The sequence below is a fragment of the Propithecus coquereli genome, unplaced genomic scaffold, assembly GCF_000956105.1.
Source record: "Propithecus coquereli isolate 6110/MARCELLA unplaced genomic scaffold, Pcoq_1.0 Scaffold165, whole genome shotgun sequence".
NCBI classification, from domain to species: domain Eukaryota; kingdom Metazoa; phylum Chordata; class Mammalia; order Primates; family Indriidae; genus Propithecus; species Propithecus coquereli.
This window is the reverse complement of record NW_012141080.1, coordinates 4,104,596-4,127,623: the sequence shown is the minus strand read 5'-3', so window position 1 is coordinate 4,127,623 and position 23,028 is coordinate 4,104,596. Positions and strand designations below refer to the sequence as shown.

Here is a 23,028-nt window from a genome sequence, read left to right as displayed (position 1 = left end):
AAGATAACTGAAGGGACAGTGGTAGTTCATTTTCCAGACCACAGCTTGAGAGACGTGAGTTAAAAGCAGGAAGGGCTACCCGAGAGCTGTGGAACTGGGCAAGTGGGTGTCTTCAAAATGAGCCTGCATCTGAGAAACAGAGGGTGAACTTCTCATCGCTAGCTTGAAAGCTCTCCTTTCATCTCCTGCTGGAACTATTGGGACGACCTTAAAATATATGTAAATCTCTACATTCAACATTTTAAAACAATCGTGAAAATTCAGACCATCAGAAGACTCTCCTTTCCAAGAAACTTGACACGTTTCACCAAATCTGGTCTAAATCTATCACCTCAAAAACCGAACTATTCCATTTACTTGTCTTTCAGTTTTCCACTGGAATCTGTGATTTGGAGAAAAGTGTTTCTTTATTATGATGCATCTGGGCAATTCAATATCTCTTTGTACCTTATGATTTAGTGCTGGAAAGTTGAAAATGCTGAAACAATGGCTCTGGGCTGTCTCTGCATCTCCCCAGGAGCTGTGAGCAGAGTGGACCCTGAGAAGAGCCCACAAATCACCTGCAACCTGGTGCAGCTGGAGTTTCCGTCTGATTCCTTGTGTTGACATGCACATGGCCAAGATCAACAGCTTCAGGATCCCAGGCTATAAACCAACATTCCCAAGGTGACTGCAGCTGCCAGCACCTGACCTCCCAGCCCCAGCCTCCCCCTCCCATCCATTCTCTCCACACCACCAGTGACTGTTCAAAACCATGTTGGATCATGCCACCACTTTGGTCCTTTGGTGGCTCTCGGTCACACTCAGGTTGGAACCCACATTTCCTAGCTTGGTGTGTGTGGTCTTTATGTGCATCCGACACCAGTCTTCTGCCCAGCCTCACCTCGTGCTCCCACTTCCGTTCCCCGCTCCCCAGGTTCCCCTTTGTCAATATCTGTGCTCAGAGCAGGTAACCAGACATCCCTGGACTTGAGTCCCATCAAGCTTTTTTGCAGCTTTCTCAGCCTCAGAGGCATTTCCATTACTCAATATGCACATGACATTCCTTTCCTCCCTGCCCCTTCCTCCTACAGGGAACTTCAGCTTATGATTTAGAGAGGCGCTATCTGTACAGCAAAAGCATGGGCTCCCAAGTTGGAATGTCTGGTTTGACTCCAAGGACCACCCTTTACTACCTGTGCCATGCCTGCCAGGTGCACAGCTGGACGATATTTCCCATTTTGCTTTCAGTAAGATGTGGCCAAGGACCTGAGTACGAGCACTAGAATACGAGCAGGGTGGGTGTTCCTTCTGGGATTGGCCCAGAAAAACCTCCCATTCGTGATCCTCCAGTGCTCTCTCCCTATCTGCCAGCTAGAAGCAAAGGACCATAAGACCCAAGACAAGGGTGGAGCCACAATATGGAAAGAGCCTGGATCCCTGAATGGGAGCCTGGGTCCCTTATGGAAAATCGTCCACCAAACATCCATCTTGGGCTGTCACGAATGAATGAGAAATAAGCCTCTATGTGTTAAGACAGTCTAATAGCAGCTAGCATGGCTTTAATACATTAGCTCTGCAAGTTACTTAACTGCTTTGTTCCTTCAGGATAATAATAGGGGTGCTAAGAGGATTAAATGAGCTAATACACGTGAAGTATTCAGCACAAAGCTACTAATACTAAGCCCCCAATATATGTTTGCTATTATCACTATTAATATTATCATCATCATTATCCCCCCTTTATAGGAATGCTACTGTTCATTGAGAGAAGAGCAGGGGCCAACCCAGTGCTCTGTGGAGCGGACACTTTACCTTTTTACTTCTTGAACATAATCTGCATTTCTGTCAAAGAGGTGGGTCACGGAGTCTTTGATTGCTTCATGCTTGAAAGTAGAAGCTGTTCCAAAGATAGTCACGTTGGGGACAGTGGAACACAACTGAGCCACAGCTTGGCCCTGGAAGTGAAAGACAATAGACAAGTCACACATGAGAGCCACCACCTAACAACCAGTCCTGCTAGGGGAAGAGCGGGATTTCTCAATCGACACCATTGGAGTTTTCAGGTTGGATTAGTTTTTGTTGTAGGGGCTGAACTGTGCACTGTCAGCTGTTTAGCAGCATCCCTGGTCTCTACCTACTAGATGCTAGTAGAAGTACCCAGTGTGCAACCAAAAATGCATCCAGACATTACAAAATGTCCCCCAGGAAACAAAAACTCCCTTGGGTGAGAATCACTGGTGTAGAGAAAAGTGAATGGGAGTCAGACAAACTCAGCACCAAGACTTAACAACTGTTACTTAACCACGCTGAGCTGTAAATCAGCAGTAATGTTACCTACTCCATAGGGGTCTTAGGGATGTCTCAGTTTGGTCAAGGGCCCTGAGACAAAGATTTGAATGTAACTACTTTATTTGGAAGATGATCTCAGGAAATAGCATGGTGTTAAGACTAAAAAAGGCCAGGTGTAGTGGTTCATGCCTATAATCCTAGCACTTTGGGAGGCTGAGGAGAGTGGATCGCTTGAGGCCAGGAGTTTGAGACCAGCCTGAGGGCGCATGCCTATAGTCCCAGCTACTCGGGAGGTTGAGGCAGAAGGATCACTTGAGCTCAGGAATTTGAGGTTGCAGTGAGCTATGATGATGCCACTGCACTCTAGCCTAGGCAACAGAATGAGACCCTGTCTCAGAAAAAAAAAAAAAAAAAAAGATAAAAAAGGAAGACAACCAGTAAAAGCTGTGTCATCAGGACCATATCCACCATGGTTCAACCTCTCTGGAAAACTCCATGCTCCGAGTTATCCCAATCAAGGGTTGAGGAAGCTGGTGTATTGACCCAGCAAATTTCCATCTGCTACTGGTTGAGTGCTGCTTCTGCAGTAGGAATGCATATGCCCATCCGCTTGTTCTCATGGGCTAAGTGTGGTCCCATGGCCAGACAGAAGACCTCAGCGAGCAGCCTTCAGCAGGCTGAGTTGAGTGCAGAGAAGCTATGGTGTGCTGACAGCATCTGCTCCAGGGAGGCGTTAAATGAGGTATTACATAACACAGGTCAAGGACCTGGCACAAAATGTGACACTAAATAGATGCCCAATAAATCCTAATTATCTTTCCCCCTTAGGAGCTTATTGCATTCAGGGCTGAGATGCCCAGACATAGAAAGAAAAGGTCAACATGAGTTTTAAATATGAAATGGTCCAGAGGAAATCACAAATGCAGTCAGGAGTGGGTGATTTTCCATATTCTCCTTAAATGTGGTTGAAATTTAAGTTATTGGAGAAAATACCGTGGTCACGTGCATTCTGAAACCTTCCAGTAAAACCCAATTTGCTGGAAATGGAGATACATTCTAAAACCAAGCACTGTCTCCTTCCAGTGTCCCAGCTGCCATTTTTAAGGAGGGAAATTATTCTACCGAAGTCATCTGTGATATTTAATTCCTGCCCGTCATCCTGTTTTCATGCCTTCACTCTGGTGGACTAAATCAGGGTGGCAGGTCAATTTATGGAAAGGTTATCTTATCACCAGTTGCAATTAAAGGCAACATTGAGAGAATGTCAGAGTTGGAAGATTATCCAAATATCGCTTTCCCACCACTATTTATAGATGAAGGAAGGGAGACCCAGAAAAGTTGAGGTCACCCACTTCTTCAGAGGCAGTTTTAGAATTCAAAGTCTCCTGGCTTCCAGTTATTGCTATTTTCTATTAGGCCACCCTGTCTACTTATTTTGACATTTGGAGCTGAGAAGACTTTGAAGTTCCTACCTAATATAGCCATGTTACTGGCCCACTACTTGGAGGTCAACATTTCAGAACATGGGCATGTGCCTAAGACTCTTGACAAGCCATAGTACTCTGTTATAAGAATAGCTTTGATGTTTAATTTTTTTCTCTCAGATTTTACAGAACAAAGAGGAAACTATCCTTCCTATGGAATATAAATATCAGCAACCAACAGAACAATTTTCCAAAACTCACTGGCCTCAGATATGCCACAGTTACATCTTCGTGTCACTAGGGCTTGCGCTAATCTTCTCAGTACTGGGATGGGAAATTCGAATCAGTTCCAATATCCTTGTAGTCCCTCCTGCCCTCTGTCCTTAGGCAAGAACAACATTTATTCATTCAACTATTTTTCAAATTCCCATTATGTCCCAGTCACGCTGTGCTGTAGATACCAGAGTGTCAGAATCGACGAGCACATGTTCATCTCTAGTCCCCAGCTGCCCACTGAGTCCTGGACCAGCATCTCTAAGTACCATGTTGGCATTTTGTCTACACCTGGCTGTCCCAAAGCAACACGTCAAACTCACCTGATCCCAAACATAACTCGTGGCCACCTCCAACTGAGTTACTCCTGGTGTTAGTTTGCTAAGGCTTCTGTAACAGAATTCCGAGACAGGATGGCTTAAACATGAGAACTCTTTTCTCATGGTTCTGAAGGCTCAAAGTCCACAAACAAGTGTTGGCAGGGTTGGTTCCTTCTTAGGGCTGTGAGGGAAGGGTGTGTTCCTGGCTCGTAGATGGCCGTCTTCTCCCTGTGTCTCTTCCTGTCATCTTCCCTCTATGACAGTCTGTGTCCAAATTTCCCCTTCTTATAAGGGCACCAGTCCTAGTGGATTAGGGCCCACTCTAATGACCTCATTTTAACTTGATCATCTCTGTAAAGACTCTATTTCCAACTAGAGTCACATCCTGAAGTATTGGGGATTAGAACTTCAACATATGAATTTCGGGAGGGATGTAATTCAGCCCATAGCATTCCTCTTACCGCATTCCCTGCTTCAGGCGGTTGGACTGCACCCTTCACTCATTGCTAAACCCAGGAATCTGGGCCACCCTGGGCCCCTCTTCCTCCCTCGCCCCCCATCCAATTAGTCAGCAGTTGCATTATTTCTTTCTCTTCGGCCTCTCTTCTAACTCTCCCTTCCCAGTTGGGTCATCCTATTTCCTCCCCTGGATTGTTGACGACTCTCTTCTAACTGGCCAGCCTGTTTCCACATGTCTTCCTGTGTCACAGTCATTTTTATCAAACACATCACGGAGCATTTCACTATTTGTTGCCTATCACCACTTTCAGAAGAAAATGCACACCCTTTCGTTTATCACCCAAGCTCGGGCCTCCTTGATCTGACCCCATCTGCCTCGTTCACGTCCCTCCACTTTTCCAATACTTGAGCCAGCACTTGTCAACATTTGCCACAAGCATGGCACCATGTAGCCCTCATCTGTGGCCTTCTCAGAATGAGCCTGGGCCAGGGCCATTAGAGTAACAAGTGGCCTTGATCTTATGAGCTTGGTCTGCTTCTCTCCTGGCTGCCGCACTCACCAGCTGACCAATATATCGGCGCCTCTGTTCACTCATCTTAAATAGGTGGATGGTAATACTATATGCAGGATAGGTTTGTTGTGGTGTTATATGATACAGTGCATCAAAGAGCTTAGAACAGTGAATGCTCAATAAATATTTGACATTTTCTATCACTGCTACTAAGACTACTCTTCCTATTTTTCTTGGTCTTGTTCCATCAGCAATAGTAGCACAGCCGCTATTCTGACTCCACCTCCTGCAAAGTCGTGTTCTTTCAGCATCCATGCCAGTTTCCTCACGTGCTTTTCCACCACTCGTCATGCCCTTCCTGCCTCTTTCTTCTTCAAATCAGAGCCACTCCCCGACAGGCATCTCCCCCAGGAATCCTTTCCAGCGTCCCAGACAGAGTTGGTTGCCCTCTTCTGTGCCCCCAGCCACCTGTGGTTCCCTCCTCTAGGACAGTGGCCACCACAGCCTTCTCTGGCTGCTGCCTGACCCATGTGTGAGCTCTGTGAGGACAGGCACCATGTCTCCCTGGCTCTCTGCTCCAGTGCCCACGCAGAGCCTGGTGCATAGCAGGTGTTTGGTAAAACTGGTGGGATGGATGCACGAGGAACTAGAGGAGTTCAGTGTATTGGAGCATCGCTCCCCAATCATTTTGTAGCCTTCATGTCCTTTAGTATGGTAGACTTGGAATCAAGCATAGATTTAATCAACATATGCAGGCTCTGACCTGAGCAGAACTGCACCATTTCCATTTTTTTTTATTTCAGCATATTATGGGGGCACAGATGTTAAGGTTACATATGTTGCCCTTGCCCTCCTCCCAAGTCCGAGTTTCAAGTGTGTCCATCCCTCAGATGGTGCGCATTGCACTCTTTGTGTATGCATATACTCGTCCCCTCTTCCCCCCTCCCCCTGCCCAACATCCAATAGATGTTATTTGTATATGCGCACTTATGTGTTGATCAGTTAATACCAATTTGATGGTGAGTACATGTGGTGCTTGTTTTTCCATTCTTGGGATCTGCACCATTTCCATTTTAAAGAGAAAGATATATATGATTAAAAAAAATGAGATTATACAAGTAATCCAGGCTACTTATATATTTACATTCTTATATGACATATAACATATGAGTATTATATATAATAATTTATAAGAATAGTATATATAACATAATCATATATAATTAGAATAATGTATAATTAGTATTATATATGTATTGGTACTACAAGTGTATTTGAATAATTAGTATGGTACACATAAATAATTTTAGCATATATTTAATTAGTAATATAGAATTAGAATTATATTAGTAATAACATAATATAAGTAGTATGCTATGTAAGTGTTATATATATTATATAATTATTATATAAATATCAGTGGGTGGAAAACATAAATTCAATACACATCTATGTGCAGCCTTACAGTTCTCCATCAACTCACTTAGGCAAGGGGAGGCCCTTACAAGATCCTCAATGATTTTTTTAAAGTAAATCATACTCAGCATCCTGATGTAAGCAGAAAAGTGCTTTCCCTCACATTTATGGATAAACCTATACTCTCCCTTCTCCACCTTGCAAGGTGAGTGCAAGGATCAGCATCTCATTTATCCTCGTTTCTCCTGCATGCCTAGCAAACAGCACGGGTTCAATAAACATTTGTGGAAGCTAGAATGAACTTTCAATAAAAAGGACTTTGCAATTTACCTCCAGATCCAGAACATAAAATGAACAAGACAATCCATTCTCCCAGTAACTGCGGTAAATGGAGATTTGCATGCACTTGTTTTTCATTGACTTTCCTTCCTGCTTTTGAATGTAAGAATGCTCCACCAGCCTCTGCAGCCTCTGCCTCTCTTCCCTAGGGCTAGCAACACAGCAGTAATAGCAGCTGCTGTTCCTGGTTCCTTTTGTCCCCCCATGGGGCAGGCACCCTACTAAGGTGCTTCATTTAATCCTTAAACCACCTTTAGAGTAAGTATTTTTGTTTCTCTTTTATACCTAAAAATGGGAATTCAGAGAGGAAATGGAACTTGGCCAAGGTTACCTGGCTTATAAATGATACAGTTGGGAGTCAAACCCAGGTGGCCCTGATTTCCAAGGCCACCCTGCTATTAATCTTCTTATCCATGCAGCTAAACGCTCAAACTGCAGTCTCGGAAAAAACCACAGGTCTTTGCCACCAATCTGGAAGGCTTCATTGATCTACTCTTTGGATAGCTTTGTTTCAGGTTCAGATGGGTGAGCAGATTTTTAACCAGATGTGGATCAGCTCAATTCTCATACCAGGGCTGCTGGGGTCTCCTCAAACAGAGCACAGACAGCAGGAAATCTAGGGACAGTAGTTGTTACGGAGCTTTTTGGGTCCCTGAGATATGACTTTTATTACCAGATGGGTAGTTTAAAGCAAGATCCTATTCCAGAAAAGCTAGGCACAGTAAACCAATGATTAGTGGAGCAAACACATCTCTGTAAAAGGCTCACTGCAATTCCTGGCACGTGGTAAGTACTGAGTAAGTGGCAGCTTTTAGCTATAACAGTTTTGGAATTGGGACTGAGCTGGTTGAAATTCTGGTCACTCACTTAACGGGAATTTAGGACAGATGATCCTACCAGTGCACTGTGATTCAGGATTCAGAAAGAGACTCAACTAAGAAAGAGACAGAGAATGGGTGGCTTACAGAGGTCTCTACAATGTAGATACTGTTGACCTCCCCAGCCCTGTCTCTCACCGCATTCCAGAATTCTAGCTTTGACCATAAGGAAAAATACTCAGTTCTTCCTAAGGGCCACCCTCCCTCTCTCACCACAGGATCTTTGCACATGCAGTCTCCACTGCCTGGAATCCTCTTCCCTGTCTTTTCTCCTGGCTGATTCCTTATCATTTGAATCTCAGCCTCTCTGTTACTTCCCTGAGTCATTCATTCCGTCACCATAGGGCTGTGGACTGAGCTCTGTAATGGCGGAGACCCTATGGCAGGTATTGGAAATACAAAGGTGAACGAATTATATACGGCCCCTGTCTTGGAGCTTGTGTTCTAATGGAGGCAACAGATATTAATAAAATAAATATACCATTAAAAGTACAATTACACACCTAAGTCATGAAGGCAAGACCACAAATTCCTATCACTGAACCACAGGGATAAGACCACGTTGGTGCACTATGATTTTGCACATCTGCAGAATGTGGGCAGGCATGAACGTGGAGCCTGTGGGCACGTGGTGGGGGAGACTAGACAAGGAGAAGGAAAGGACTTTGCTGTGGTCAAGTTACTCGTTCTCAAAGGTGTGATTGGGGGCGAGCTAATCTCTCTGTGCCTTAGTTTCCCCATTTTTAAATGGGAACTCAGACTTAATGATCTCTGCTGTGGTCTCCCCAGTTCTAAGTTCTCCATGTCACACTGCCTGGTTATTTAGCTGGGCCAAAGAAAGTCTATTTGAAGAAACCTCCCCAAAAGAACGAAAGTTGACTCATTACCCTAAGTTTGATGAAAAATGGAACTTTCTATTGCTAACTTGACCCTTTTTAATCCCTTTTTAAAACAGAACTTAGTATATCTCTTTCCAAAATTGTTTTCACTCTTAAACAGCTCATGAAAACCACAGACCAAAAATGTGGTCAAAGAATGGAAAATTATTAGCAGAAGGAGCTTGTGAATGTACCAAGAAGGTGCCCGGAGGAAATGGTGAGGATAGATTTTTTTTTTTTTCTTCCGAAGAATTGTCAGTTTATTTTTTTTCATCTTCATCAAGGCATCGAGGCGCTCAGACTAGCAAAGACTGTTACCGCAAAACCTAGTGCATTGGATATTTGAGCTGTATTTATGCTTTTCTTATGACAATACAAACTCCCACGCTGAGGCTTAGACGTAGGGTCAGAAACACTTTCTTCAGATCCTGCTGTCACTTGCCTGCTCAGTGACTCAGTTGACTCAATTGTTGTTAAGAAGAGGAAATTCAAATCCCCCTGTGTGGGCTGATCATGTGACCTGCCACCAAAGGCAGCAAAGAATATTCTAGCTGCGGTTGAGAGAGAAATAATATCATTGTGTGCTCTCACCCTTGACGCTCTAAGAATCAGTCATCTTTTCTTTATCTTTATCTTGTTTGTCACTGAAAAGCTGTTGACCTACACATGACACTTGCTATGACCCAGGGGTGCTGGGAATTTGAATGGCAACAAGGAACAGGGGTGCATGGCTGCGGTAGGAGAGAGGGAAGAGACATTGAAGAAGGACGGGCACTTTTTAATCGCTCAAGATATAAGTTTGGACAATTTGTTTTTAAATCCACAAAAAGAAGTGGACCTAGTCTTTGGGAAGACTTTGTGGAGAGTGTTTTCGTTTTATTTCTTTTCCTCTTTTAGTCATTGTGTACACCAGTGCTTGTCAGAGTGTGGAGCCAGGATCAGCGGTATAACATCACCTGGGGACTTGCAGAAATGCAGATTCCCAGGCACCACCGCAGACCTATGGAATCACGAGCTCTCAGGAGGAGGCCCTGCAATCTGAGCTTTAACAGGCCTTCTGGAAGATTCTGATGCAGCACAGGTTGAGAACCGCAGATGTAAATCATCCTCCTGGCACACTCCCTGCGATTGAGATGAGAAGGCTCCCATGATGCTCAGAATATCTTATCCACTATCAGATATTTTATTTAAAACCTGGAAGGAGGCCTGGCTATTAGTATATACTTTGTAAGTTCCCTGGGGACTTCTGACATGCAGCCAGTGCCGAGATCCATTGCTCTATAAAGGCGTCCTTCCCCTAATTTGCTCAATTATGGCATTGTAACAATGCACTTCCTCTCTTCCTAGCAGAGGTTGGTATTACAGCCCATGGGTCTAGTACATGGGATGTCGTAGATCAGCGCATGACTAACATGGTCTTCTGTGAATCAGAGGAACAAGAAGAGAAAACAATCCCCCGTCCCCCTTAGCAGAGTTTGAAGCTCTCGATGCTCGGAGATGCTCAAACTTCCTGCTCCCTGGGCCACAGCCACGGCTACTGTGCTCCAGCTTCTCCCATCCCATCACAGTGCTGCCCCATCCACTGACAGCAAAGATGACTACTTAAACCTTTTTCTCTGCTCAGACTGCTCTGAGCTCATGGCCAAGGCACTAGGTTAAGAAGTAAGCGCAGCAAAATGTGAAGCATGTGGGTTGATCGATTCAACCCCAGCTGCACAGAGCTTCCTGTGGGCCAGGCAGGGTTTGACGTGCCTGAAAATAACAGCTCATTTGATCTTCATCACAACCTCCATTAGGTCATCATTTCCCAGATGGAGGAACTGAAGCACAGGGAAGTTAAGGAACTGCCTAAAGTCACACAGCAACAGGAGAGAGAAGATTTGAACCCACGTAGTCTATATTCAGCTTCTATAGTCTTAACCACGCCCTATGCCACAGGAGTAGTGGGTCTGTAGGAAGAAGGAGAGAAGGAAGGGAATCATGTCTTACTGACTGGTTGCTCTTTGTCAAGCAGTGCGCCGGGCACTTCTCACGCATCTCATTCTACCCTCCCACCGCCATGTTCCTGTCGTGAAGACAACTCAGAAAAAGCAAGTGAATGTACACCGATTTATCCTGCCAGGATAATTGGAAATTGGGGCTCAGAAAGTCTAAGTCTTAGCGACTGGGGGTGATGGGATTTAAACCCAAGCCTCCTCATTGCTAGGCCCAAGGTCTTCATGGTCGCTACTGATCTCCAAAATGACACAGAGGTTGCAGAACAAGGTAGAGCTCCCAGCGCCTACACCTGAGTCAGTCCTGGGCTCTCACGACCTGGCTGACCTTGAAGGGTTGACTAGGTGCTCATATGCAAACAGGCGGCATATTTAGTACAGGGCCAACCACATGGCAAGCGCTCAATACATTTTAGTGCCCTATTCTTCTTACTCGAAAGACCAGACCATTCTGTGTTGCGATCTTTAGTCTACTAGTTCCAGATTAAGTAGCTTTTTCTCAGGCCCTTTGGGATTTTTGACTGCAGGGCAGGTACTGGGTTGGAAGGGTTCAATCTATAACCATGGCCACCTCTACCTCCATCCCAAAACCCCACCACAATTTTGTGTGAATTGGAGAGATGGGCCCGTCTCCCCTGGCAGGCAGAGCTGTGAGCCCTGGCACCTGGAGTGTGGACACCCCTGCCTTGTCCCATGGGCTGCCAGCCCAACCACACATGGTAACTCTACTAATCCCTCCTCGTGGGGAGTGTACTGAGTCTTGTGTCTCCATACTCTCCATGTGACGGAAGCCATGCATGGCCACAGGACAACCCACAGCCCACAGACTGCCCCGTTGCTAAAGAGTTGGACCCCAGCAAGCGTGTAGTGGGACTCGTGGCCAGAGAGCAGTCCAGCCCACCAGATGGCAAAGTCCCCCTCACAGGGCTCTAAATCGGGGAGGGTCAGAGTCACTTCCAGGCTGGCTGCCTTCCACGTGGTGCATTTGGATACATTTCCTGGATGATCGTGTGTGCATGGTGGGATGCCGGATTCACATTTCCAGCCAAGTTACTATTTGTACCCACAGTTGGGAGCTGTGGTTTTTGATACATGCATCTCTTTTAACCAAAAATAATAGAAAAAGAATTGCACTACTGTTAGGTAGATTGACAACAGAATGTATTGTCTAAATTGGGACTCGTTTTGAGAACAAGAGGGAATACTGTTTTTAATTTTCCTTGATTAACAGGTATAAACTAGAGGTGTCTTGGGAAAATCGAGTTATATAGTCATTCTAATATTGAGTCAAGGAAAAGGACCAATAGGGTGTCCAGGAGAGAAAAGCAGAGGGGGGACACTAGGATTCTGACCCTGGGATTTAATGCTCAGCACTTGAGGGACTTTGACCTAGTTATTCTGAACTGATAGCTTTATCTATAAAGTTGAGATGACATTACTGACCTCACCAGGTGACCATGAGAGTGAGATTGACATGCAAGCATAGAGCCTTGCACAAGATCAATTACAACATAGGGGCTTAGGGACTATACATTCTCATCCCCAGCTCCTGGTCTTTACCCATCTCCTGCAAAGCCTTCGCCCCAAACAGGGATTTGCAAACCACCGTGCAATCATGCCTGGCAGAAAGCAAACGCCTTCACCCGGGACAATTGTTTTCACAACCCAGCAGCCTGCCTTCCTGCCTTGCTCCGAGTGTCTATGCTCATCGAGGTACCTCGTTAACCAGGCGTCTCAACGGGATCAAGAGATTGACCTTGTTTTGGCACCTTCTGATGTGATCAACAATTTCATCTCAAAGCATCTGCCCTGGACAAGAACTACTCAATCTCTCCAACTACTGCTCTGCTCCTGCTGCTGGTCCTCAGAGATCAGACATCGAGATTCTTTCTGTGACTTCAAATCCCTCAGCTCAGGTTCTGAACCGGGCAGGACAGGGCCCATCAGAGCAGGAAGGTGACTCGGATGCTCTTGGATCAGAGTACCTTTAACAGTCAGTCCTGTAGGGAACCAAAATGCAGAGGACGGGTCTCCAGATGGGAAATCCCACTGGGATGGTCAGTCCTAGTCACGTCGCCTTTTCTTTCTCTGCATCCTCAGACGGGGAGGACCCCTTCCTGGAGCTCTTTGTGCTGCTGTTTTGCATCAACAACAAACGTTCGAAGTTAACTGGCTTTCTTTGTGAATGCAACAAGGGTAAAAGTATTTTATTCTTAATAGTGTTTACCAAGCCATCGCCCTTATTTAAACACCACCAGGGCCAATGCTGTGTCCTTAGTCACCTACTTACCTGCAGCCCCCGGCACAGAGCCAGGCATGTGGGAAGTGTTTATAAAACACGGAGATGCATGAACGAATGAGTGAATGAACGATAATCTCTTCGCGTTTTTCTCCTCTTTGACATCTTAGTAAGGCAACATCCTGCTTCTTTCATGGGATCCTTCTCACTGTCCCACACACTTTACGTGTTCATTTGCTGTTTCATTCAGTGAATATTTACGTGCCATGCACCTCAATCACTGTGTCGTGCACTGTGCACCTGCTTTTGCCACACACTGTAATAGGTCCTAGGGATACTAAGTGGCATGTTCTGGAGGTAGATTGCCTGCGGAAATACCCCTGATGACAGTACCAGCCAGCTGGGATCGAGCAAGTCACATAAGCGTTCAGAATATTAGCTTTTGCACACGTGCCTGGTCATGGTGTCCTCCTCAAGGGGGGTGTAAGGAGAGAAGGGGGTGACCTCCACGAAGGGCCTCACACCCTGCCTGGCACCAGCTGGTATCAGCATTGAAAACTTCGGTTCCTTTCCTGCCTCTCCAACAAGATTGTGGACCAGGCAATCCCATGTCCGGGGGGCCAAGAAGTGAGAAAAATGAGAAGCATCAAAAGCACAGATTTGGGGACTCTTAAGACTGATAACCTTCCTGGGCCATCCACGCCAACCTCCACCTGACGTAGGGGGAGCTTCCTGACTCAGCTTCCTCCCGTAACATTTTCAGGATGAAAACTAATGAGACGGAGTTGGAGAACTAATTGCCTCCCGAGTTGGCCCATTCTATTTTGAGGCTACTCTAATGGTTTGGAAGGTCTTATTTATATTATGCTATAGGTAGCCTCCCTGCAAATTTTGCTCCTAGGAAGCACAGCCCACAAAACAGTAGACGTTTGTATCTCCCACCCCTTCTGTAGATATTTCCAGCATCGCTCCTGTATCCTGCATCCTCTCTTTTCCAGCCTGAGTATGTTTAACTCCTTCTACTCTTCTCTTTGGCATACGGAACTATGTGCAGTGGACAATGGCCTGGCAGGTGATAATCTTATCTGTGGCCCAGTGGGACCATCTCCCCCCACTCAAACATCCGCGGTTCTGGTTATTTCTGTGTTCACAGCCTACTTTTGTATAACAGAATTTGGGATAGCACACTTGAATGGATCAAAAAGACTAAAGTAACAGTAAAGAGGTGGGAGGGATTATGTTGCCGTGCAGAACTACAGCATCACAACATCTCACAGTCTCAGCAAAGGCACTGACAGTACCTCACTGTCCCCTTGGTTTTGCCACTTGACTTTAGAACCACTCAGTGGCCTGACCAGGCTCTTTCGGCTTTCTTGCATGGTCCAGTGAACCAAGGTGATCCTCCTTAGGCAACAGCTTCAATTTAGGTTTCTCCTTTGACTCCCAGCAAGTGGTATTGCAGGCTACACTGCATTTCCCAGCTCTATCCTGTCTGCAGTCTGACGGGCAGGCAGGACATGTATGCTCAATTGTACCAAAAGTCAAATGTACACATGGATTAGAATATGGTGATCCTCCCTGCTGAGGTTTCGAGGTGCACTACTGGCATGGTATGAGGGCAACGCATTTAAAGGACCACAGGTTTACTCTCCAAAATTACAACTTATTTCTTCTATCTAACTATAGTTAGCAACAACATATTATAGATTTCAAGGTAGCTGGAAAAGAGGACTTGAAATGTTACCAACACATAGAAACGATAAACACTTAAGGTAATGGATATTTCCAATACCCTGACTTGATCATTACGTAGTCTATGCCTATAAAAAATACTCACGGGTACCCCATTAGTAGGTAAAATACCATGTATTAATAAAATAAAAAAGAGTGATTAAAAAAAAAAGGACCACAGGTTTATATGTCGGATGCAGGGGAGACCGAAGGAGAGATGGTCGGTTTGGCTCTTGTCTCCCTGTCTCCTCCCACGCACCCACTGCTTTTGGCCACCAAATATTTACAGGTCAGAATCAACAAAACAAGGAAAAGGAGATCACTCCCAGTTTCAGAGGTTTTGTTTTTTTTTCATTTTTTCTGCTTTTTCATTCTCAAAAAGCTTTTGGCATAACTAAAAGCACTTACTTCCCCAAGCACAGCACCAGTTCTGAATATATTAATAAGCTCTTCTGATACACTTAAACATCAGAGAATGAAATGCCACATTTCACAGAGGAAGGATCTACTCTGAACTCTACTAAGCTCTTTTGAGAAAGTATTATTATGAAAGCAACACATGTTCATGCCATTGTAAAGAATGAAATTTGGAAAATACAGGAAACTATAAAAATGTCAACTATAATGCCATATCTTGGAGATAAACACTCTACATAATTTGGCTTAGTTTGTTCCCATAGTTTCCCAGTATGTATTGTCAATATTTGGTTATCCACAGGATTGGAATCACACTGAATATACCACTGTGTACCCTGATTATTTTTTTCTTTTGAAGCTTATATTGTGAGCATTTTAGTGGGTCATGAAAAATTCTTTAACATCATCATTTGGTATGGATATACTATAATCCCTTTTAACCAATCCCTGTCTTGTAGGAAATTATAGTGTTATAATTTATTTATAAATAAATTTATAACACTACATAGTGTTATATTATAAACTGTATTTCAGGGAACACCTTTGGATATAGAGCTTTGATTGTAAGTTTCAGAAGACAGAGTCTAAGTCTGCCTATCTACTACACAATGTATATACAATGTATACAGTAGTATACATTGTGTCTACAGTAGTATACATTGTATCTAGCACATTGTTGGGCAAACTGTAGATGCTCATTGTTTGCATAGAGACTTCGGTCTGTTTGACTCACCCTGGTTATTTCTTCAGAAGATATCGCCAGTAGTGAGGGATATGGCAACCCTACCAGTATGAAATTCTGAGGTCAAAGGGCTCGGTAAGGTTCTAAAGAGAAGACCTGGGGCTGCAAACCTGGAATTTCAGTCTCTGTGGTGCACAGAAAGAGAGAAAGTAGAACCTGCTGAGGGCTTTTTCTGCTTTGAAAAGCACATTTTGGTAGTAGGAAATCAAAGACGATCACTGGCTTCTTAATGGCTTGCAAGCCATTTTAAGTCGTGAAACTGTGTCTACATGGAGCTCACAAGTTTGATGATAATGTACTAATTTACTAATTTCACATACTTAATGTATCCTCCCTCGTGTAATTAAGAACCTCATTATCATTACACAGAACAGGTGAAGTTCACCCATTTAATTCGATCCAACAATTGCCAAGCAGCCACTCCATCCTAAGACCCTGTGCTTTGTGCCGGAAGTGCAGAGATGCCTGAGACCCACTCTGACTTCAGGAAGACCCACCTAGCACAGGAAGACTGGTGGGTAATTGCACACGCTAGTGTCTGGCATATAGAGGCAGTTCCTACATAGCTGCTGGATGGATGGATGGATGCATCTGGTGAGCGCAATATTAGGAAGACAATGTTACAGAGAATATAGAGGCAGGAGGGAAGGAAAGCCTTCCAAGAGGAGGTGACATTTAAATAATGAGTAGAGATTTTCCAGGAGGAGAAGCATGGGGAGCTTGCTGAGGCTCTCAGGTTGGAGAGTGCAGGAGGGAGAGGATGAACAGATAGGCGTCGCTGGAGATAAAGAGATTGGTGGGACAGGGTAGTGGGGAGGGATGCATGTGTCAATCTTTGCTGATCATGAAAGACTTGTTCAGAGGGTTTCCCCAAAAGCAGACCCTAAGGTGAACATCTATGTGCACATAGCTTGCCTGGGAATGGATCCCAGGAAGTGAGATGAAGGGGTAGGCTGGTGAGGCGGGGAGGGAGGGAAGCCTACAGAGCGGCTCACCCCAGTGAACGGAGTGCAACTCTGGCGGGGATCCTCTGAGAGATTACACAGAACACATCTCAGAACTCTCCCACCACGGGGGAGCAAGCTTAGGAATTTATCTCTCAATTCCCATCCTGCACTGGGGGTGTTAACTCCAGGGCACTCGCAGCCTGCCCCAAGCATGGGCCAAGTCACAGTCCAGGGAAGAACATCAGCTGTGGAAATCTCCTGCATGAACCGTAATCATCTACACTGACCTCACGGTTGGGGACATGGATGTGTCTGCTACAGAGCCCAATGGCCGACAGGCTAGATCTCAGCAAGCAAACTCTGTGACAAGACTAGGGAAAGAATCCTGTTCCAGTGACTTTGTCCTATTGGCAACTCCTGCCTGGGGTTTTTGCCAGTTCCCAAAGCCTGTAATGTCCTTTTTTCTTGCTTTTCACATAACTGCCTCCTTGTCTCTGATTACCTGTCACCCACTCAGTGAGGACATCTTTGATAATTTCATCTGCAGTAGGTCTCTCTTCCTGATACCTCTATGATAGCATCTTCATCCTTCCTTTCATTATATATATACACACACATATTTATTACATATGTGTATATGTATGTGTGTATATATAGTCATCCCTTGGTATCCATGGGGAATGGGTTCCAAGACCCCCTGTGAATACCAAAATCGACTATGCTCAAGTCCCTGATATAAAATGTCATAGCATTTGTATATGATCTGTGCACATCCTGCTATATACTTTAAATCACTTCTAGATTACTTCTAACACCTAATACGATGTAGATGCTATGTCAATAGATGTTATACTGTATTGTTTAGGGAATAATGACAAGAGAAAAAATTGTACATGTTCAGTACAGATGCCACCATCCATTTGTTTTAGAATATTTCGATCTGTGGTTGGTCAAATCCATGGACATGGAGGGCCGACTGTATCTTATGTACACACACACACACACACACACACACATACATATTATATGTATACACACTTGTTTGCTATGTGACTGTGCACTTCTCTCCCTTATATGTGGTCCCTGAGGACAGCGCCTATTTTGTTTGCCACCGTATTCCATTTACCTAGCATGCTAGCATGCTGCCTGGCACATAGTAAGTGCTCAATAAGGGTCCATTAAGTGATCAGATAAGGTCCACCACCCACCTCCAGCAGTTGCTGGCAGAGGAAGGCAAAGGCAGGCTTGTCTCCCGCATGGCCCTCCTCCATGGGCCCAGGCCTCCAGGTGTGACTGTCTCTCCACACTGCAGAGTCCTGGGGCTGGGGAACAACTCTGAGTGACAGGGGGTAAGACCAGCCTCTGCTTGGCTCTGTGAAGGGGAGTCCAGGTCTTTGCACTGGATGTGCAGCCTTTTTCTTACTGTGGGGAGGGCCTCTGGAGAACAGGGCTCTTTTTAGTTGCTGCTCTTAGGGCTTAAAATATTTGCCATCCTTAATGCATTCCTGACTGGACGTGCCTCCTAATCACCTCAAATCCAGGCTTTCAGCCTCACTAGTGCAATTCATTCCCTGGAAGGTTTAGAACTTTCTGTGGGAGAACTCAGAGTCCCTGGGAAGTAAGGGCGGCCAGATAAAATATGTGTTTGCCAAATCTAGCAGCCCTACTGGGTTGACCTTCTGTTGGGGCTCCGGATACCAGGGAAGTAACAAGCCACCCCTCGGAGCTGGGGCACACCCACCACCTTGCCAGCCCTGCAAGCTTCACCCTTGCCCTCCCACTGCCCAGCTGGCTTCTCAGAGGCCAACACAACCGTATACACCATAGGAAACGACAGCCTGCGGCAATGTCACTTTGATACTCCAAAAATAGTTGAGTGGACAGAAGTAACCAGCAGATGGGTAGACCCATACCTGCTGTCTCCTTCCTCGTTTCCTGACCTATCTTTGTGGCTTCAAACGTGGGTTTTGAGAAAGACCCATCCGAGTGTGAATTTTGCCAACCACGTGACTTTGGATGACTTGCTCTATTTCAGTAAATCTCAATTTTCAAATCTCAAAATGAGTTGATGAGAGTCATCTATACCTCATAGAGCTGTGTGCAGAAATAAAATAACGAATGCAAAGTACTTAGCAGCATGCTTGTGAAAAATAGAACATGGAAAAATACATTTCCATGTTTAATTTTATATATATATTATGTATATAAATTTACACAGTAAAATTAGAAACATTGCTACTTGGTATTATCTTGGAATTCAATCATCCATCAGTTTATCCAGTCAAAGAGTTATGCATAAAACTCAATCAGTGGAGTTAGGAGCAGGGAGAACGGGAGGGTTTTGAGAAGCTGACATCCCTCCACTGCCCCAAGACCACCATCAGGGGGCGTGACAATCTGTCATGGGCAATGGGTCGACAAGGAGGGAATACAAGTCGGTACTTCTGCCTGATGCTAGAATCATACATGAACATTTCTAAATGCTCATCAAATTGGTACTAACTGATCAACACTAGGGTGATCACAAGGCAGTAATACTCTCCAGGGATTAGGGGGATCTGGGGGGGCGGCGTAAACCTGCAATAAAGGACACGGGGAGCATTGTAGGAGGGAAGGGCATGCCTTTAACCTGCAAAGGCAGGTTGGGTGAGGCAAAGACATAAAGTATAACCATAATGTTTGTACCCTCATAATACCCTGAAATAAAAAAAATAAAAATAAATGAAAAAAAAAATCCATGTAGCTTGCTTAAGGTTTGAAACTGGAGTTATTGTAACCCCAATTTAACCTAAAAATGGACAGGGCAAAAAAAAAAAAAGTGTTAAACAAGCATGCTTGTGTAATTTGAATATCTGCCTCTTTAAATCCGTGCTGGAAGTCTAACAAGATCATTTCTGTAGTTAAAAATAGCTAAGTGAGTATTATGTGCCAGACCCTTTGCTGACTACTCAATGTATATTAAATGAGTTTTCTCATTTTACAAATGAGGAAACTGAGACTTAGAGAGGTTAAGGAATGCGCCCCAGATCACACAATCTGCAAACTGCAGGGTCAGGGATGGAACCCACATCTGCCAAGTGCAGAGCCCTGACCACTGCACTCTACTACCACATGGGTAAACATATTCAGTACCAAGTGGCTATGTACTTTATAAATACAACTAGTCGATCGCATTTTCTCCTGCTACACAAAACTGAATGCATGATCCAAAATGAGGGACACAGACCTGAATGCCGAACAGATTTTTCTGGACACAAGAAATAAAACTGAAGAAAATAAACAGCATGCAAATACCCTTAGGGGTTGTTTCTCTTGTTATTTTACACTAAGGAATGTTAGTGACACTCTCTTAACTGCTGGCTTCATGCTACAGCAGGAAGTTGGCCCTTCCACCAGCGGGGCCAGTGGCCAGGGAGCTCGAGTATAAGAACAATTCAAACGGGGAAGAGGTTAGAGGTTTGGTTTTGAGAGATTCTGAAAATAACCTTTCACGGGTGACACAGATGGGTGCCCTTTTATGAGTACTTTCCCGTCCACCCGCCTCCTCACGCGATATGCTGGGTTTCCCCATCTGCTTTTATGAGCAAACACTGAAATGTGTACAAGGTAATTATTCTATTACCTATTATCTCTGAAGTCGGGCACGGCGTGGACATAATCATAGCACCTTTCACTGCATGCTCACTTGGAATTGGCACTGTGCTAATGATTCCATAGATTATCTCATTAAATTTCACAGCTACCTTCGGAGGGAGGTGTTATGCCAATTTTGTACTTAAGGAAGCAGTCTTACAGAGGTGAGGCAACTCGATTAAGATATCCAATGAGGTGCCGCTGCTGGGAAGCAAGTACAGGTCACTCCCGCTCCATGACTCAACTTCTGTGCCATCACAGACATAAACTAACATACGCCAAGTCCGAGGGTTGAAATGAGTAATAGTACATCCTTCAAATCCATATTTAATGTGCTTTACACGTTACAAAGCACCATCACGTGATGACAGTATATCTAATTCTCATTGAACTTCTCCTGAGTGTTGCAGGGGCTGGGCCTAGAAGAAAGGATAGGTGGATGGAAAGAACGTGAGCAAGGTGGATGAAGGGTCAGGCAAAAATGCCTGCCCGAAGCTGCTTGTTTGCTGTTTTCAGCTGACCTGTATGTTAAATTAACAAGCGGCCCTGACCCTTTGCACGTGTCCTTGGAAACAAATAGGGGGAGGAAGTTAGCTGGGGAGGCCATTTTCTCCTTTAGATTCTGGCCTCTCCTCTTCTCTCTAAATGCTATGTGTTTCGAGTAATCCTTCATTCCTTCGCTACCAAGCTCAGGAGTGAAAAAGTAGCCGCAACAGAGTGTCAGCTTTTCTGTTCTAAGTGCCTGTATCGGTGGTTCTCAAACTTGAGCATCCGTTAGAGTCTCTGGAGGGCCCTACCGCAGAGTTTCTGATTCGGTAGCAGGTCTGGGGTGGGGCCCAAGAACTTGGCATTTTTAACAAGTTAACAGGTGAAGTGGATGATACAGAAACTTTGAAAATTTTTGAAAACTTTTGAAAATTATTGCTCTCTATTAACTCACTTAACGTTCACACCAATGCTTTAATCCTCCTTATGGAGATGAGAAAACCAAACTCCAGAGAGGTTAAGCAACTTGCCCAAATAAACAGAAATATACCTTTCATCTTTTACTTATGCCCTTCTTCTGTAAGCCGAGCCCAGGATAACTTCGCTTCTCTCTTTGACACGGCTGGCAACCCCACCGGGCCCCAGGTCACTCTACCCAGGCCACGCAGTGAAGTGACTCTGATGTCTTGGCTGGCGTGTGTCCTGGGTTTATTAATACCTGGAGGACCTCAAACGGTTACAGGGGTGGGGAACCTGCGGCCTTCTAGGTCCTTAAATGCAGCCTTTTGATTTTTAAAATTTGAATCCAAATTGTACAGAACAAATCCTTTTATTAAAAGGGGTGCAGCAGAGAAAGATGAAGCTTTTCTTGCCTCCTTTGGTGCTTAAAAAAGAACAATTTTGAAATCAGCTCCTTTGTCCACCTGCTTTTCAACCCATTAGCTTTAATGAGCTTCTTCTGGGCCAGGCCTACATGAGGATCATCCCTGGGGAATTTACCAACAGGCCAGGCAGGCGGCAGGTTTGCATGGGCTACGGATACGATGCCTGATCCTCAGAGTGATCGTCGCAGTAATTGCCACAGCCCAGGTCCCCTGGAAAAGGGAGCTCTGTGTGCAGGTGGTTACTGGGCAGTGTGCTCAGGAACAGCATCTGCAAAGAAGGGAACTGGGCAGAGAGAGAAGCTGGGCTGTGTTGCTCCAGCCAGTCCCAAAAGCAGCCCTAAAGCTGGGCTAGCCCTTCAGAGCTGTCCCTGTTGAGGTAAGGGGACTGGCCTTTGTAGCCCTGCATCCAACAGTGACTTGATGTGAGCTGCCCAACAAGGGTAGAAACCTTCAGCCAGGCAGCTTCCTTCCCCTCAGGGCGACTGCCGGAGAGGGCTGCAGCCCTCCACGGCCAACTCTCCGGCAGCCGGAGGAACGAGTGCCTCAGTCCCACAGGGTGTTTCTAGATGGCATATCACGCATCCACTCCAATTTCTTTTAAATTTTCTTTCTGTTTCAAAGGATTAAGGGGGCACACATGTTTCTGTTACATGAATAGCTTTTATAATGCTAAAGTCAGGGATATCATTGTACCTGTTAGGATTTTACCTCTCCCCCCACCCCCCGCTCCCTTCTTGATTTCCAGTGACTTTTACTTCTCTCTGTGCCATGTGTGCCCATTGATTAGTTCCAACTTATTAGAGAGTACATGTGGTATTGGTGGAGTCAACCCAAGTGCCCATCAATTCATGAGTGGATTAACAGAATGTGGTGTAAATTTATACGACGGAGTACTACTCAGCCATGAAAATAAATGAATTAATGTCTTTTGCGGCAATTTGGATGGAACTGAAGACCATTATCCTAAGTGAAGTATCTTAAGAATGGAAAAATAAACACCACTATGGTTTTATTAGGAGACACTGAGCACTTACTGTGTGCCCGGCATGGTTTAAATGTTTTATACATATTGATTCATTCAAGCCTCACGACACTGTGAGGTATGAAGTACAATGACTATATCATACACAGGTAAACTAAGCACGGCTAAGGAATCAAATAGAAAGCAGGATTCAAATTCAGGAA

General features: G+C 44.9%; 1 protein-coding gene across 1 annotated transcript in view; it reads right to left on the bottom strand.

Moving 5' to 3' along the window:
* The window catches only part of VAT1L (vesicle amine transport 1-like), a 133,645-nt gene that overhangs the window by 69,132 nt on the left and 41,485 nt on the right, over positions 1-23,028 (bottom strand). Inside the window, exon 4 of the mRNA XM_012641529.1 lies at positions 1,795-1,937. Coding sequence (XP_012496983.1) covers positions 1,795-1,937 — 143 coding nt within the window. The remainder of the gene's footprint in view (positions 1-1,794; positions 1,938-23,028) is intronic.